Here is a 17,526-nt window from a genome sequence, read left to right as displayed (position 1 = left end):
ATACTCCATATTTCTGATTACTATATGTTCACGCTTAATGGCCGAACCGGGGCATCCCTCGTCGCTCATCATGTGGCAGAATTGAGACAAGCCACTAGAAGAACCCACGAAGACACCAAGAAGATGGCACGGACATAAAGGCCTGTTAAACACTAAAGAGCGCTCCGTCGCCGAAAGGGGTGACATGTTCGGTTGGAGATAGCGGGATTCGGATGCGAATCACCTTGCCGAATCATTATCTCGTCACAATTGTGTAGGGAACGTGCGACGAAGATGCCGTGTCGGAGAGAGAAGGGAAAACAAGACGAGGCGTGCTCGGCTTTGCGGATGGATTTCCCTGAGACTCGTCAGGGAGGGATAGGAAGGAAACCAAAGATGGAAAACACACGATAAGCACCACCAGATGAGCCGTGTCAAGTCCTTGCCCTGGTCCAAATATCGTCATGAAATGCCAATGGACCAGAGGGTCGGGCTCGCCTATGGAACGCCCACACTGCGCCTGTTTTTCCCAAGGGCCGAGCCATCATCTGACTGTTGAGGGGTTGGCGTGCGCCTGTGGACAATGAATGACACCTCCACCGTAAGAAAGGGGTACCCGAACGAGAAAAAAAAGAAACTCAGTACAAGTGATTGGGGAGAAATTGAGTTGACGGCCAGGGATTGATGGAGTGAAAGTGGTACGAGCAAGCCAACGTTTGGTGAAGCCAAAGACGCCCTGGGCACCCGGGGCACCCTCGACGCCCATGAATCGCTGCTTGAACAGCCAGTAATGGGCAGCTCGGGGGTGAGATTGCGGGCGGGCTGCGCCTACGGGGCGTCAAGCGGCCAGCAAGAAGTGCCGTTGGGGTTGCGGCCGTCATGGTCCTCACAGGTCATTGCCAAGCCGCGGACTGACCAAAAAATTTCGTAGAAAGGAGAGAGCGCCTTGAAGCGCCTCTTTCAACTGCGCTTTTCTCTTTGCTCAGACTTCCATACCACCCCCCCTCAACAAATTCCAGTTGCGCCTCACCCTCGCGTGAGGCTTCTCTGGCATCGTGAACGGCATCGTTGTCGTGTCTTCTTGTCCCTCTTGAGCAGGGTACGCTTTTGCCATCCATCGCCGCAGTTTCCTTGTCTTGAATCGGCCGGAAATCTGCCTGCGTGGTGAATCTCCTCTCAGAAGAAAAAAAGAATTACAACCCTCCTCCCTCTTCGCCATCTTCCACATAAGCACAAGAGCGGCTTCCGTTCACTCGAGACAGTCGCCGCAAAGTGGTTCATTCACCCTCGATTCCTCCTTCGCTACCCAACAATCACCTGCGGGCTCGGGAACTTTTTTTTTCCAACCTTCACTTAGAGCTGCGTTTGTCATCCGCTGGGTTTCAGCCTTCCAGTCAACCTTGCACATCCGAATCGCTGCCTGAAGACATTTTATCATCTCTGATGACATCGAATCCCCAGCAGTCCTCTACCGCTCGATCTAAACCTTCCTTCGCTGCTGCCGCAGGCGCACAACAATCTACAGCCTCAAATTTCGCGACTGGATCGAATTTGGCTAATCAAGGCCGAACCTCGTTTCCCTCCGCCTCCAAATCTCCTTCTTCTGCACCAAATGCATCGGAGCCCACCAACATGTCTGCAGCAGTTGGAGGCGCTCCGCATGCCCATGGGCATAGCGATTCTGTAAACGGCAGAAATCCTACGATTCCTGCCATCCCTTCTGTCAACGGAAGCGTCTCACTACCCGACCACACGCGTAAACCGTCCATGACAGTTACACCAGCTGGCGCCACCGGCTTCGCAGCAAACGGTGGTGCTCCTGGTGGCCCTCAGAACAAACCAGGAAATATTCAGTTCGGTTCGCTGGGAGTGGCCAACGCGGCTGGGTCCCCTGCGATGGGCACACCCCCTTCGTTGGCACATCAAAACTCGGCAAATCTTAGTGTGAGCCAACTGAATCCTCGCGCAACCTCTCCCTCAAATTCTCCGTCCCCAATTCCTCAACCTGCCTCCGTCAGTGGCGGGAGGCCTCCCAGCGGTTTTCAGGGCCACGGAAATGGATATACATTTGGGCAGCTCTCGGGCGACCAGAACGATCCAAGTGTAAGGTTAAACGAGGTTGTCTTATCAAATTCTGACCATTTTCTCCAGGGTATGACTAGGCCGATATCTCAACTACAGTTTGGACCTCAACAAGAGCACATGAGACGAGGCTCCTCGCAGTCGATCCACAGCGACGTCGGTGGTCCAGGCATTCCAGCGGGCCCAACCCGTGGAGGCTATCCAGGTGGCCCAGGTCGCGGCAGAGGCTTCAATCCTCAATATCAACAACAACCCATGCATTTCTCGCCCCAACAACAATTTCGACCTCCTTCGAACGGACGCTCATTCCAAGGTGGATATCAAGGTCGAGGTCAACAACTTCCATACCAAGGATCCCCCGCCATGGGCACCCGCAGCCCAGCTCTTGTCAACGCTCAGCCAGGAACCCCGAATATGGGAGGTCAAATACACATGGTGCAGCCCGGGATGCAGCCTCAACCCAATGGATATTATATGGGACCCCAACATGTAAAGAACCACCCATCGTTTCCTTCTTCACGTGATCCTGCCAGAGAACCCGCAAGAGAAAGAGGCAAGCCTGCGAGGGGCCGGAACCGTGTCGGTCGTGGGGCTGGTCGCGGTAACGGCCCTGGTAGAGGTGGACACGAGGAGGGATCAACTTTCTACAGCAAAGATCCAGCCTCGGACTACTACCGCCCCGATCTTGCGCTTCCCACCGTTCAAGTTGTCCCCGAACTTGTGCAGCCCCCCGTTCAAGTTGTCACCAATACTCCCAATGTCTTTCCTTACCCTGACTTGTCCCCTGAGTCTGGCAATTTTGAACGTTATTCAGAACATTTTCTGACTGCGAGAGCACAGGCCTTCCCCATGACTCAGGCTGATCCTAGTATTCAGCAAATGTATTTGCAGCAAATGTATGCCCAAGGGCCCATGCCGACCCAATACAATCCCCAATACGGCATGCAGCCTCAATCTCCTCGCCCACACTTCAACCAGGGCATGTATGCACCCAACATGCAGCCTTCATACAGCAATCAGGGCGGACCGCCACCTTCAATGTCGAGACAGTCTTCCCAGATCTCTGCTCCCGATCGGCCTGGTTCCAGCATTGGCCAACAACCACCGACTCCAGGTCCCACTGGCCCTCCGCACCCGGCCAATCGAGCTCCGAGTGTCTCTTCGCAGAAGTCCAACTATACCATTCCTCCGAAGAAGAGTGCCGCCGTCACCATCAAGAATACCGCTGGCGAGGTCGTGTCTTTCAATAAGTCGCCTGCATCCCCTGCGAACCCTACCCCCGTCCCGGCGACAGGTCCTCCGCAGTCAGCGTCAACCCCTCCTAGCCGAACTGCCAGCGCCGCCGACAATGCTCATGGCCGAACAGATAGCGTCAGCACGAAGACTGCAGAAGAGGTCAAGAAGCAAATGCAGGAAGCTGTTGCCAAGAAGATTGCAGAAGATGAAGCCAGGCTAAGGCTGGAGAAGGAACTAGCCGAAAAGGCCGAGAAAACCGAGATGGAGAGGGAAGCCGCTGAAATGGCTGAGCGAGAGGCCGCGGAGGCTCAAGCCAAGGCGGAGGCGCAAGAGAAGGAAGCCAAAGAAGCTGCAGAGAAAGCCGAAGCCGCTAAGCAAGCTCAAGAAACAAGACCTGAAGAGACTCCGGCAACCCCTGCCAAGCCACAGCAGGATGAGCTTGACTTGGACGCCCTTGCTGCTGAAATGGAAGCCGAAGAGGCTGCCAGGGAAGCAGAGGAGCTGCGACGCGAGGAAGAGTACAAGAAGAGAAAAGCTGCCCAGCGCGAGGCCCAGCGAAAGAAAGAAGAGGAAGAAGCGGCGGCTTATGAGGCAAACATGAAAGAATTGGAGCGTAAGGCCGAGGAGGAAGAATTGGCTCGCGAGAAGGAAAAGGCGGAGGGCACCTCAGGAGATGAAGCCAGCAAGAAACTCTTCGCTGAGCTCAAGCCCAATCCATTTGGCACTCCTGCGTCTGTTGAAAGCCCTGCTGGTCCGACGACTCCAGCCGAAAGTGGAACTGCTACGCCCGTCTCCGATGTATCAATGCCACCTCCCGCGAAGGCCCCTGGACGTCGTACCAAGGCTGCCGAACTGACTCTCGACACTAAGAAGCCCGTCGAGCCACCTGAACCGAGTGCAACGTTGAAGGCCTTGCAGTCTGCGAAGAAGCTCGGTGACATCTCCAAAGTTGTTTATCCACCAGACATCGCGTCCCCGAATCCTGCCCTGAACGCGAATGCCCCGGCCGATCGCGGATTCAAATACAACAAAGAGTTTCTGCTCCAGTTCCAGAGCGTATTCAAAGAGAAGCCGACTCTTGATTGGGATGCTCGCATTCGAGATGCATTGGGCGATGGAGATGCTTCAGCTCGACCGAGCGCTTCTGCCAGGACACCTTCGGGCATGGGTGCCCGCAGTGCATCCTCTCGTGGACCTCCTCCCATGAGCAACTTTGGGCCTATGGGCACTTTTGGTGGTGGAGTTAACCGACCCACTCTCCCACCAGGTACAACCTCAGAGCAGCGATTTGCTGCATCGAACGCTTTGAGGAGTGGAGCGATGGCGACCAATCCATTCGCTCAGTTCGGACGCCCAGGAGGACAGATGCAGCCTCCTATGGGCGGCCGAACACCTTCCAGCGGCCCGCTCGGTCCCATTCCTGGGTCTCCTCGCGTGGGCGGTGCAAGTCGTGGGGGCTCCCGTGCTGAAAGCAAGCGTGCGAAGCAGACCGCTAAGCAGATGGCCGAAGAAAACAAGTCCATGCCTCTTACTGCCGGTATGGCTATCACAGCCCTTGAGACCTCGGCTACCGGATGGAAACCACGGAGCCTTGTCCAGCCCATCGTTTCCGGCCCTGCTCCCGGTGGCGACGGCCTAATGGATCCTGAAACAGTGCAGCGCAAGACAAAGGCACTTTTGAACAAGATGACTCCCGAAAAATTCGACAGAATTTCGGATCAAATATTGGATATTGCTGCTCAATCCAAACACGAAAAAGACGGCCGAACACTACGCCAAGTCATTCAGCTCACTTTTGAAAAGGCCACCGATGAAGCTCACTGGGCAGGCATGTACGCCTCGTTCTGTCGACGAATGCTAGAAAGTATGAGTCCGGATATCAGAGACGAGGGGATTAAGGATAAGAATGGTAATGTCGTGACCGGCGGGAATCTATTCCGGAAATACCTCCTCAACCGTTGCCAAGAGGAGTTTGAACGTGGCTGGAAGGTCAATCTCCCTCCTCGACCGGAGGGAGAATCCGAAGAGGCTGCCATGCTCTCAGACGAGTACTATATTGCAGCAGCTGCGAAGCGTCGTGGTCTAGGTCTCGTCAAGTTCATTGGTGAATTGTTCAAGTTGTCGATGTTGACCGAACGAATCATGCATGAATGCGTCAAGAAGCTCGTCGATTACGAGGGGACTCCGGATGAAGCCGAGATAGAAAGCTTGACAAGCTTGCTGCGGACAGTCGGGAAACAACTCGACAACCCCGAGAGCAAGGCACAAGGCCGAATGGACCTTTACTTCGAGCGCATCAAGTCTATGATTGAGCTGCCCGAACTCCCCAGTCGTCTTCGATTCATGCTCATGGATGTGGTTGATCTACGGGCTAAGGGCTGGGCCTCTAAGGAAGACAATAAGGGCCCTAAGACTATCACCGAGATTCGCGAAGAAGCGGAACGCCAGGCACGTGAGGACGAACTCAGGAGACTTGCCAGCCAGACCGGTGGTCGTGGTGGCGGAGGCCGAATGCCCATGGGCCGTGGCGATGCCCGAAGCTTCAGCGGCTTTGGAGGACAAGTTCCTCCCCCTGACACCTCAAACCGCGTGGGTACCGACGACCTTCGAAAGCTTGGTGCACGCAGTGCTCGCCATCCCAGTCATACCTCTGGTCCTGGCCCACTGGGCCCTCCTAGTTTGATGGGCGGGCGTACCAACAGTGGGCGCCGTGGACTTGGACCAGGTGGTCTCCTCGGACGAGGAGATGACAGTGCTACTAGCAGCCGAACAGGAACGCCTCCGGCTCAGAAAGACAAGGAGAAGAAAGATGAGTCCAGCACAAATGCTTTCAGGTAAGCCCATATGGCACCTCGATGAACCTCTGAAAAAGCTAACGGTGCCTTAGTGCTCTTGCCGCTCTTGAGAACGACGGGCCTGGATCACCGCCATCTAATCCCGCATCACCTCCTACGCAAAAGTCTCAGCCAAGCATCGAACGGGAACGATCGAGATCACCGGACAAGAGCGCCGAGTGAAAGCCACATAATCCGATCAAAAAAATGTGTACAACATAATACGATTCGATTACACTAATATCTGACTGACGGCCGCTTGTGGGGATGGATAGAAGAAAAGATGTGCATTGATACCCCGGCGAGAGCAAAGCCACCTGTTTAGCATTTACAGCGCCACGAAAAGCGGACCAGTTGTTTTTACCTTGATTCTCGACCATGCAAGATCACAGCGGATTTGGCAACCATGGATCTGAGAATCGCACTTCGAGCCTTCGATTCGAGCACGCGGGAACGCGGAATAGAGAGTGTGTTTCTAATCAACAGAATACAATATGCATAGGGTTGATTTGAGAATTCGGTGAAGGGCGGGTTTTCCATCTACTGGCTGGTTGGAATCATACTACGGCTTGGAGGAGTAATGGTGGAAAACCGCAAATAGATGTGCCACAGAGAAGTATCCGTCAGGAGAGGATGGCAGAGCCGACGGAAGAACGAGAACGGAGAACTAGCGCGGCCTATTGAGCTCAACCACTCTGCCATCAGCAGGCAACATTCATTTTGAGCTGGATGGGTTCGTGTTGAATCGTCGAGTTTCGATTGATGCATCGGGTTACTCTCATCAATGAGGTCAGTTCAGTGTAGAGGGGCTTCACGGTCGAGAGGGAGAGTTGTGTCGGATGTGTCTTCTTGTATTGTACATTGACGAATTTTCAAAGCCCTTTCGTTCAAAAGTTCCAGCCTGGTCTGCTGTTAGCGTGGCAGTGGTGGCACTATCAGCAGGTAGAGACTGAGCGGATATCTCGGGTCTACAACCTCTCACATTGTTATTGTCTCTGAACAGTACACTATACAAACACTAATGCTCAGTCCTGCACATAAAGTCCCGATGGATTAGCGCGAACCCTCTTCGATCGGACCCGACATCTTTATCCTCTTCCTTCGATCACCCTTTAGAACTGCTCCCCATGCTCGGGCCTCTTCTCCCGCCCGCTTTCTCTCCATCTCGTCCCTCTTGTACTCCTTCTCAATGACTTGTCTATGCCTTTCCTCCCTCTCTCTCCTCTTCACCTCGCGTGTCTTCCTCCTCTTGGCCCGCTCGATGTCCTCGTCCCTCTCATGCTGTGCCTCGTCGCGCAATTTCCTCTGTTCTTCCCGTGTCAATACCCAGGGTCTGGAGAGTGTGGAGGAGAGGAACTGGGTGCGTGAGGCGATCAGTGCCATTTCGTGGGTTGTGGTGGGGAGGATGTTCAGGCGCAGGAGGGAGAGTTGGCGGGTTGAGCGGAACGTGGTGATGGTGCCCTTTGCTTGAACGGTTGTGCCAATATCGAGAAGGGAGAAGGTGTGTTGAAGCTGTTCTTCTTCCGAGGCTTCTTCACCTTCTCCAGAGTTGGGGTTGGACTTTGCGTTCGACCTTGATCTCGAGTCCGACTTTTTCGCGGCGTCGGTTGCCCGCTTTGTCCCTGCATTGTTGCTTGATCCGGCGAGCAGCTCGGCTTGCTTCTTCTCCGGCTTGGGACATGTTACGTCAATAATCGCGCCGCTACTATCGTCGATTTTGAAGAGCCAGAACCTCTCGAAGAAATCCTCCAACGCAACGACCACGCCAATCACCTGGACAAATTGGATGGGATGGTTGAGGTAGAAGAGCAGTAAAGGGGAGTCATTTTGTCGACCCTGGGGATTGCGGCCATCCACGCCAAGGGACGTAGTAACCTGAGAATACTTCTCATGGTGTTCCAACACGGTGTGGATGTCGAGACAGGTCAGTTTCACCCATTTCGACCAGGTTGCCGAGGCCTTGAAAGCGTAGGCTGGATAGAAGGTCAAACGGGTATCGTGGTCCGCAGGCTTTGTTGTCTGGCCTGCGGTGGTGGGTCCGATCCCATCATGCCTCTGAGGTTCAGGTTGGGGAGGAGGATGAGGGTGAGGTCTCTGCATTCATTTGCAAGGCATCACGTAGGGCGCGGTCCGGATTTGTTGCGGATGTGTGTTTGGAGGGACGTGGCGGCAAGTGCGAACATCGGCGGTGACGTGCCGATATGCGCAGCGATGGGCGGTGAGGTGGCAGAAAAACGACTGTGGAGATAAGGCAGAAAGGAACTGGATGGGCGGGATGGGCGGGAGAAAGGCTGAGGAATGGAGAAGAGGAGGTCTAGCCAGCGACGGAGGGTGAGAGGGCCAAGGGGGTGCAGCACAGACCATAGGTACTCGGTACACGGGCCAAAGCACAGGCCTAGGTATACCTACAAGGCCACAAAAGGCCGGAGTCTGTCCGGGTCATCGGCTATAGCGGCAACCCACGAAGTGAACCCCCAATCACCCCCACTGTCCCCCACTGCGGCTGCCCAATTTGTAATGACAGTCTCAAATATGCCACATCTGGTAGAAACGTCACCCAAACGTCAGTCAGTGGGGGAGAATGACAGGCACAAATTCTTTCCTTTACCACCTCCCTCTTCCGGTCTTGCCATTTCCCACTTCCACAACACCAGCCAACCTGCATCATCATTCGGTGACCATCTTCAATCTCTCATCGCCTCAAACTCATGTACGGAGTCCCAAAATTTTTTTGGAGGCCCGCTAGGGCTGCAGTATGGAATTTCGGCCCACTGACTGGGCAGCCAGCCAATACATCCTCACACATTGGACGGTCTCCGTAACCGGCTATTGTGCCTGCGACTTTCGTCTGTCGATGACTTTATCGGCGACATGATGCTATGTTGAATTCTTAGACCTCTATTTCCCCTCTCGATTCCTCGTTCCCTCTCTGTCCTCGGCGTTGTTGAACTTTTGGTCTACGAGCAGAATAGATCCAAAGCCAAGGGACTTGCCATACTTAACCAAGGCAAGAGGCACGCCTATCTAACCTGAGTCCCAGATCCCCGATCGACCCCACCAAATCAACGAGAGACCCAAGCTTTGGCTCACGCGCACACACACACTCTCTCTCGCGTGCATACCGAGCGCCCCGGCTAGACTTGATGTCGGGAGGTGCCTGTTCTGCGGATCAACATGCCTCAAAGATCCCAGCATCACTAAGTGGCCACAGCGCTGCGTGCGAGATTAATAAACACCAACAAACACAGACTGTTCTTGCTCACTCCCAGACTGGGCATGCACCATCGCAAAGTGAGGCCTCTCACTTCCATGACGATGGCTCCCTCGAGAGGATACCCACTGCTCAAGACGAGCTCCCAGACACTGTCCAGGCCGAACGAACAATAACCGATGCAGCTGGTGGACCAATCTATTCCGTCTTCACAAAGAATCAAAAAATCTTCATCGTGTTTATGGCGTCGTGGGCTGGCTTCTTCTCTCCTGTTTCCGGCCAGATCTATTTCCCTGCTTTGAATGCGTTAGCGAGAGATTTGAATGTTTCTAATTCATTGATCAACTTGACCCTGACCTCTTATATGGTATGCTATCTTCTCTCGTAAACCCGTCGCCGAGGAAGTTGACTTGCCTCTCGTATAGATATTCCAAGGCCTTGCTCCTACGTTTGTTGGAGATCTTGCTGATGCTGCTGGTCGGCGTCCCGCATATGCTGGTACGTCCATCAATTTCATGGTGCATTAATGCTTCCATTAACACGCCACCAACAGTTTGCTTTACGATATACATCCTTGCCAACATTGGGCTTGCGCTCCAGAACAGTTATGGGGCGTTGTTTGTCTTGCGCTGTTTCCAGAGCTCAGGTTCGAGCGCCACTATTGCCATGTGCAGTGCCGTTGTGTCCGACGTGGCGACCGCGGCAGAAAGAGGCAGGTATATGGGTTTTACCCTGGCAGGATCTCTGCTTGGCCCAGCCTTGGGCCCCGTCATCGGAGGTGTCCTCGCTCAATTCCTCGGGTGGAGGGCCATTTTCTGGTTCCTGATGATCATGGGCTCCGCGTTCATGGTTGTCTTTGCAATTTTCTTCCCAGAGACAGGTAGGACGCCTCATGGAAGAAGCCTGAATCACTGTTTGTTGACCATTCGATAGCTCGTAAACAGGTCGGCAACGGTTCGATCCCTCCAAAAGGCTGGAATATGTCTCTCATGAATTACCTGGCAATACGTAAAGCCCGAAAACTGCATCCCCAAGATCAGATGTCAACGAAAGACAATCACCCCCAAAAGGAGACTCGTCACAAAAAGAAGTTCCGCTTCCCCAATCCCCTGCGGTCTCTTCATATCATCATGGACAAAGAGAACGCATTGCTTCTGTTCTACAATGCTTTCCTCTTTGCAGCTTTCTACGACGTCACAGCTACCTTACCTTCCCAATTGCAGGCGATCTTTGGCTTCAACGAACTACAGATCGGCTTGTGCTTCATTCCTTTCGGCTGCGGGTCCTTATGTGCTGCCCTGACAAATGGACAACTCTTGGACCGCAACTTTGCTCGTTGGTGCAGGAAGCTTGGCGTGAAGATCCGGAAGGGGAGAAATCAAGACTTGAGCAATTTCCCTATCGAAAAGGTGAGGTTGCAGATTGCCATACCTGCCGCGTATCTTACATCAATGTTGGTTCTTGCGTTCGGCTGGATTCTGGATGTCAATGGGCCCCTCCCAGCCCTACTCGTTGTCCTCTTTTTCACCAGCTTCAGCATGTCTATTGCATTCAACGTCACGAGCACACTCTTGGTTGATTTCTATCCAAGAGCCCCCGCCACAGCGACGGCGGCGAACAACCTCGTCCGGTGCGGCTTAGGTGCAGGCGCTACGGCCGCGGTGATACCAATGATCGATGCGTGGGGCAGAGGCTGGACGTTTACATTTTTGACCTTATCTCTGATCGCGACATCCCCGATGCTTTGGGCTGTCTATTTCTGGGGAATGAAATGGAGGACTGAAAGACGAGAAAGGGAGGCAAGGGCCAGGCAACTGAAAGAAGCAAGGCTGAACCGCCAGAGCTCCGGCGAAAATGGGAGCTTCACAAAGGGGAACGGCGATGAAAAAGTCCCTGTGGAAGGGGGAGCTGTCGAGATGGCCGCCATGGCCGAGAAGGATCAAGAAATGCGATTTACCTTCCAAGAGCCATGCAAGGACATGTCCAAAGCGCACGACGAAGATAAAATCGAGGATCTTGATGATGCTACGAGTCGAGAAGTGCAGGATGTCACGCTATCGAGATCGTTCTCATATGAGTCTGGGTATTGATATCAAACAAATCAAAGAATCCATGAAAAAAAAAAAACAAGGGGAATTTAATGACGCACCTAAACATCCTTCTTTGTTTGTCTAGACGGGAAATCCCGATCGCTTTGAAAGGGCCATGCACATATGCACGCCGCGCTGGTTCGGTTTCTAGGCGCAGGAATATCTACACAAGAAAATGATGGGGGGTGGTCATCCTAAACGAATAGTCAGCCATTGCATACCAAACAAAACTTGCGGGACCACTTCCTTTGGTGAAAGGACTTGAGAAGGCCTCTTCGATAACTAGGCTGACCGTTGTCTCGGTACCGAGTACCGAGAGCACCGAGAGAACAACACACGGCCGCAGGCTGCTGTCCCGGTTCAAATTGCAGTGCAGCGCGTTTGTGCCAGCGAAATCAGCGGCAGGGTGCCAAGGATGAGGCTTCTGGCCACAGCCTTGCCATGTGCAAAGCTAGAACTACCCAGGACGGTACATGGTCCTTGCTTCGTCCAGACTAAAAGTGCAGTGCAGGGCTGAGGACAATGTCTCTCTTTTCTCAAGTAGACTAAAAGTGCAGTGTAGGGCTGACGGCCCACTCCCGCGGAATCTGCGTCTCTTCTCCTCTAGACTATTAAAGGGGCAGTGCATGGCCTAACATTTGAGTGACTCTCAAGACTTTTCTGGTTCACTCCCTCCAAGCTCTCTTTCACGTACACTCCGTCCACGAGACTAAAATGGCAGTTCTCAGACCAAGATATACAATCTTCCCAGTATCTTGGGAGTCCAGGGCCAATTAAAAAGGCCATTCTGCCATGACGGACGTAGATACATGCACATAGATCGAGGGCGCCTCTTCATTTTCACTGAACATTCGGCTCTACCTTTGTAAACTGTGACGCTGTGTCCTTATCCATCGGCGCCCGCCAGCTTTGCTCGATGCACAGTGGGACGGGCTATTTTCGTCGGTGTCCGAGGCCTTTCATTCATTCGGATACATCATGTTCCATCAAGTACCCGCACGAGTAGATGCAAGCCTGCCTCCCGTATTCCCGTGTCGGAATGTGCCATACCTATCCATGCCTTTGTGTATGCCACATCGCCTTATGCCAAATGTGCAGCGCCGAGCGTGGCATGACTGAGCAGCGGTTATCTAGCGCGATTCTCCTGGCGCTCCCCCTTCGCCCCAAGATGCTAAATATGCACCGTTAAGTCAGTGGATGTCTATCTTCTCAACAGTATATACAAATAGCACTTGTGGATCCTGGGGGTTCTGTGGATTGATCTCCTAGAGCCGTTGGACTGGCGCACCTTTACTTGGCGGCTTTCCTTCGCTCCAAGAGACTAAAATTGCAGTGTAGTGTGGTGTGCCGCGTGCATTGATGCCAGCCCCTCTTCCCCTCTCCAAGACACTAAAAGTGCAGTGCCTAGGTCGATTGGAATATTTAGGATCCAAATTTGCCCAGAGACCACTGTGTTCCACTTCCTACTTAAGCAATCCTCCTTACGTGTACATATGCAGGTAGCCGTCCTCTGAGGAATTGCAACAAAGGTACGAAGTAGCTTCCCTTCCTCTCTCTTCGGTCGATTCTCTTGAATTCAAAACACCGCTCCGTGGAATGCTTCGTCTACGGACATCCAACCTGCGAGCGGGACGGGACTTATGATGGAATACGGAATACGGAATATGGGAGTCCTTGCATGCGGAATCTCCACATTTCCCGCTCTGGAGCCAGACTAGAATTGCAGTGGGAATCGAAAAGAAAAGAAAAGTAAAGAAAAAAACCACTGTGGAAACGTTCAGTATTCGGGAGACACATTCGATGCTTCTTTCTTCGTCTTTGGATGCTCTGGCAAAGGTACAGTGCTTTTTGATCTCCGGGGTTCTGTGGATCCATTCCATGCAGCCGTTGCCTGACGTGCCTCCGCCTGGCACTCCCCTCCCTCGCTGTAAGGCGCTAAAAGTGCAGTGCTTGTGATGCCTTTGCGGATCGTGCCCCTTCGCTGTAATGCGCTAAAATGTGCAGTTGTCCCCTGTGAATCCTTGGCACTCTGCAGCTAGACCAATAATCCGGTTGAGTCGTCCAGCCTCGTCGCTTGGTGGCTGTTCGACAGCCTAGTTGCTAGCGGCGGCATTCATATCGCGAAAAAGACACGTCTTTGTCGAAGTCCCCTAAGACTTTGAAGGTTTCCGAGCCTCGCATCTTGAGACCGTTGTCTGTATTCTCTGTTTCGATGGGAGGGCTGAAATGCTTCCTCAGGAAACAAAGTATTACACTGGCCTGATAATCGAGGAGGGTAAATTGTTTGCCGGAAGCTATTAATAGTAATATCCGTTTGACTGTGTTGCTAGTGAGTCAATCGGGGGTGGCGTTGATGCGTGTTGAGAACGTTACCCCGGTCTTTCTTTTGTCCCGACCGTATCCTACGTACTTGGTAGGCAGCGTACGGAGTAGGACAGACGGAACACGGATCGGAGTCCTGCTGAAAGTGCAAGGCTGGTGAACCGAGCGGCGTTGACTCTTCATTTAGCCCCCCAGCCCTGAGCCCTCTCTTTTCGCTTCAAGGCACTACAGGTGCAGTGCTGTAAGCCTACATTTCCAAAGTATACATAGAGCAAGCAGTCCAGGAACTCGGAATACCTACGGAGTGGAGTCCTTCTCCCTCTCCAGACAGACTGAAGTGCAGTGCAGACTAACACTAGCAGTCTGCGGGAACTGTTACCTAGAATCTAGGGCAGTCTGGCCGACTCCTACCGAATCACTGTGCAGACTGCAACATGTAGCACTACGTATGCAACTATGGTGCAAGAAATATTCGACACTGTTCGGGAGAAACATTCAAATCGATAAATGGTCTCCTTGTTCTTCTTTGGATGGCTCTGCAAAAAATAAAGCCGGGCAGATCGCACCACTATCTCCGCCGTCCCTCTTGAGGTTTTTAATCCAATCTTGCCCCAGCCTTGCCCCACAGCTCTAATATCGGGCCTCAGCTCAGCCTTGCCTCCTGGATACTATGTTACAAAGTCTTCAGTAATCCCCGTACACCGTAGCCAGACCAATCGATACGCCAATGTTCGCGGTGAATGACCCAATGACATTCCCTGTATCAAAATCAAGCTTGTCAGCTCCTCTGTCCTGTCCCACCCTCTATCACACTGATGGAATTCTCGTTGCACTTACCAGGCGGCGCGTAGTTGCAGACAGTAAAATACGCCGGAATGGGTGGGCCAGCATTCGCCAACCCACCACTGCTGCAATCCGCGGTATAGCATCCTACGCTGTTTGTCGACTTCCACACAATCTGCGTGAAATGCCCCCACTGGCTCAACGTGTTGAGCGGCGGTTCCATCCCGTAGTAGACGTAGTTGTTTACTTCGCCGTTGTACAGGCCTTCGGTGATGAACTGGCCGATCCCAAGAGGTGTGGCTGGGTAGCCGGCGCCGATGTTCTGGCCATACCCGCCGCCATTAACGTTGCTGAGAAAGGGAATATCAGCTAGGCCAGGCAAAAAGCACACGAAGGAGAGAGATGGAGAAAGAGCCCTTACGTGTTATGTCCATAGATACAGGTCTCAGCGATCACGCGCGCTGTATCGGCTAGGCTAGAGGACCAGACGAGCGGATCAGCCGAGTGGTTCGATCGATGGATGTTGTGGTGGCGCAGGGCTGCGCTGATGTATGCGTCATTGGTGACCACGGGAATTCCGGAAGACGTGGTGGTGGACAAGGTAGAGATTGGGCTCCCTAGTGCATTGGAGGTGGGCGAGGAAGTTATGGTCGACGAGGCTGGAGTGATGGTGTCGGAGGACGGAAGAATAGGTCCACTGAGAGTCGTAGACGTCGTCGTCGTCGTCGTCGTCGTCGTCGTGACAGGGGTCGTCGCTTGAAGGGTCGACAAGCCCGTTGTGCTCGTTGGGCAAGGGCATGTCGTGAAGGTTACGAATTCAAGAGCAGTCTCCGTGAAAGTTGCGGTGTACACGAAGCTGATGCTCTGCGCAGTTGCGCCTGCAGTGAGAAACAAGGGGACGAGGGGTCGCATTTTCGGGGCAAAGGAACGACTAGACAACCAAAAATCAGTAATGAATGATTGCGGTTGGGTCGGGATAGGTCAAGTCTGCAAGAGGGACGAAATCTGGGTGTGTGCAACGTCGTGTTGTATGATTCTTGAGTATCTGGGCCCACATTCCAGAGGAATCAACAACCCAAGGCGTTCCAGACTCGGCACGTATGTTGTCGTCGAGGCCCGCGACCCGCAAATCTTTGTCAAGGGTGCTTGCAATTTCCGTGCATCACAGGTAGACTCTTCCTTGCTCAAGACCATAGTTGATACCATTGCTGGAGCTGCAGACGCAGCGGACAAGGAAATCAGCGGATGCTAGTATGACACGATCGCCCTTTCCACGCCTCGATATTGAAATGGATACTTGCATTGGCACACCATTTGACAGTCAACATTGATTCAAGGGACTCTTAGGAAATGGAGGCGTGAAGTCGAGCCGGTAGACTGTAAACAGCGCATGGCTTTGTATCAAGATGACATAGCATAAAGCAGCCATGCAAATTTCTCATCCCTTGCTCTTTGACATGCTCTGCACAGGCCATCTAACGAGATGAGAGACATGTACTCATCGCCACCGGACTCATAGATTTTCATTCCGTTGTGGCTGCAAGCCTTGCGGTGCTATTTCGCCCGGTGAGTTAGTTGCAAAATCTTCCCGGACAGAGTCTGAGGATGTACCGGGGTCGCCTGGTATGCTGCACTCGTCAAAAATTGGTCATGCTTGTCGATGGTCCGTTCCACCCCAAGCTGTGATGGAGGACGCGTCTGCCTTGCCAATCATTGACTGGGCTTTTCGCCCCTATCTCGAGCGAAGAAGTCCCATCCCAAGGAAGAGGACAGGGTTTAGACATGTCCAAGGTGAAGGGTTTCTATTCTGAGGTTCCAGAGTTGAACCACCAACCAGTTGTTGCAGCGTCGTCGCATCGTTAGGATTGGAGGGCCAACCGTACCTGGGGGGAAACCCAGTTGGGGTCCAGACTCCAGACTATTTCGCAAAGCTTGGATAGTTTTGGGGGCATGGAAATGTCTGGGAACCTAGGCGCAATCAATGAAGCATTTCTCTGTCAAGGTTTGTTCGCAAAGCTGTACTCTTACCTTGAATGTGTGCTATTCTCGTCTTTCAGACTCGGCCACGCGGGCGAAGAAACTGCCGAGACTATGTATTGACATCAGTCTCGGCGACTGTAGACAGGAATATGTGATAGACTCGACGAGTGGTTGTCTTTTCTTCGCATCACCAAGTTCGACTGCGCCAACAAGGCCCAAATGGACTGTAGAGAGATCAATTGGGCATCGGAGCAGGGGCCGACACAGGAAGTTACAGTCAATCAGAACCAGGGGTTCGCATTTCCGGGGTCCTCCACAGTCGTTTGCACAGCTAACAGCCCTCTTTCGGGAAATGGCGCGACGTGTTCACACGGCGTGTTGCTCGTGGTAAATGATGGTGGGGAGTTAAGAAAGCTGTTGCTGTTGAAGCTGAAAAAGGCGAACGAGATCGTGAAGGTGAATGGATGATCGGTTGGTACAGCCGATGTCGCCAGTGCATTGTGCCAGGGGCACGCCATTGAAGCGCTTTAGTGTCGGCGGTCTGCATGCTAAGCAAGCGAGGGCTGAATTCACGGCCACGCTCACAAGCAGACTCAGTCACCGCGATCATGTCTTCGCAAGACCGGCCAAGCACGGATGCGTGGAAGCCGTGTCGGAAGTGCCAGGCGCATTATCATTCTCATCACCAACGCATTTGATGTGAGCGGAATCACAGCTGACGGCAACTGAGGTCCGAAGACAGGCTTTCAGGGGTTGCCAACGTCCAGAGCTGAGTGTGCTATCGTGACCGGATAGACTTTGTGGTTTCAGATCGTCCAATCTGCGTTTAGTCCAGCCTTGGGTTTGCCGTTAGTGCAAGGGGTATTGTTTGCGATCCAATGGCAGCAGCAACAAAAGATTGCCTTAGTGTTGAGAGCTGGGGTCTGTGTCGATATCAGATCATGCCGTTGTTGCATCTACACGGGATATCAAGTTGACTCTCCATGCAACGTTGTCACTGCCATCGGGA

The 17,526-nt window shown here is 53.1% G+C and overlaps 4 protein-coding genes across 4 annotated transcripts; 2 read left to right on the top strand and 2 right to left on the bottom strand.

The window, feature by feature from the left end:
• Positions 1-1,611: 1,611 nt before the first annotated feature.
• On the top strand, positions 1,612-6,314 carry Z519_05613 (uncharacterized protein; the record flags this gene model as incomplete). The annotated part of the gene is made up of 3 exons (XM_016763353.1): positions 1,612-2,082; positions 2,131-6,131; positions 6,185-6,314. The coding sequence occupies 3 exons, from the start codon at positions 1,612-1,614 to the stop codon at positions 6,312-6,314; spliced, it is 4,602 nt and encodes a 1,533-aa protein (XP_016620966.1).
• Positions 6,315-7,184: 870 nt separating this feature from the next.
• Positions 7,185-8,231, bottom strand: Z519_05612 (uncharacterized protein; the record flags this gene model as incomplete). The annotated part of the gene is made up of 1 exon (XM_016763352.1): positions 7,185-8,231. The coding sequence occupies one exon, from the start codon at positions 8,229-8,231 to the stop codon at positions 7,185-7,187; it is 1,047 nt and encodes a 348-aa protein (XP_016620965.1).
• Positions 8,232-9,274: 1,043 nt separating this feature from the next.
• Positions 9,275-11,432, top strand: Z519_05611 (uncharacterized protein; the record flags this gene model as incomplete). The annotated part of the gene is made up of 4 exons (XM_016763351.1): positions 9,275-9,709; positions 9,768-9,840; positions 9,896-10,222; positions 10,276-11,432. The coding sequence occupies 4 exons, from the start codon at positions 9,275-9,277 to the stop codon at positions 11,430-11,432; spliced, it is 1,992 nt and encodes a 663-aa protein (XP_016620964.1).
• A 3,006-nt stretch (positions 11,433-14,438) lies between these two features.
• On the bottom strand, positions 14,439-15,449 carry Z519_05610 (uncharacterized protein; the record flags this gene model as incomplete). The annotated part of the gene is made up of 3 exons (XM_016763350.1): positions 14,439-14,512; positions 14,592-14,887; positions 14,959-15,449. The coding sequence occupies 3 exons, from the start codon at positions 15,447-15,449 to the stop codon at positions 14,439-14,441; spliced, it is 861 nt and encodes a 286-aa protein (XP_016620963.1).
• Positions 15,450-17,526: the final 2,077 nt, after the last annotated feature.

Source organism: Cladophialophora bantiana (assembly GCF_000835475.1).
Source record: "Cladophialophora bantiana CBS 173.52 unplaced genomic scaffold supercont1.7, whole genome shotgun sequence".
Taxonomy (NCBI): Eukaryota; Fungi; Ascomycota; class Eurotiomycetes; order Chaetothyriales; family Herpotrichiellaceae; genus Cladophialophora; species Cladophialophora bantiana.
This window is presented reverse-complemented; position numbering and strand designations above follow the sequence as displayed.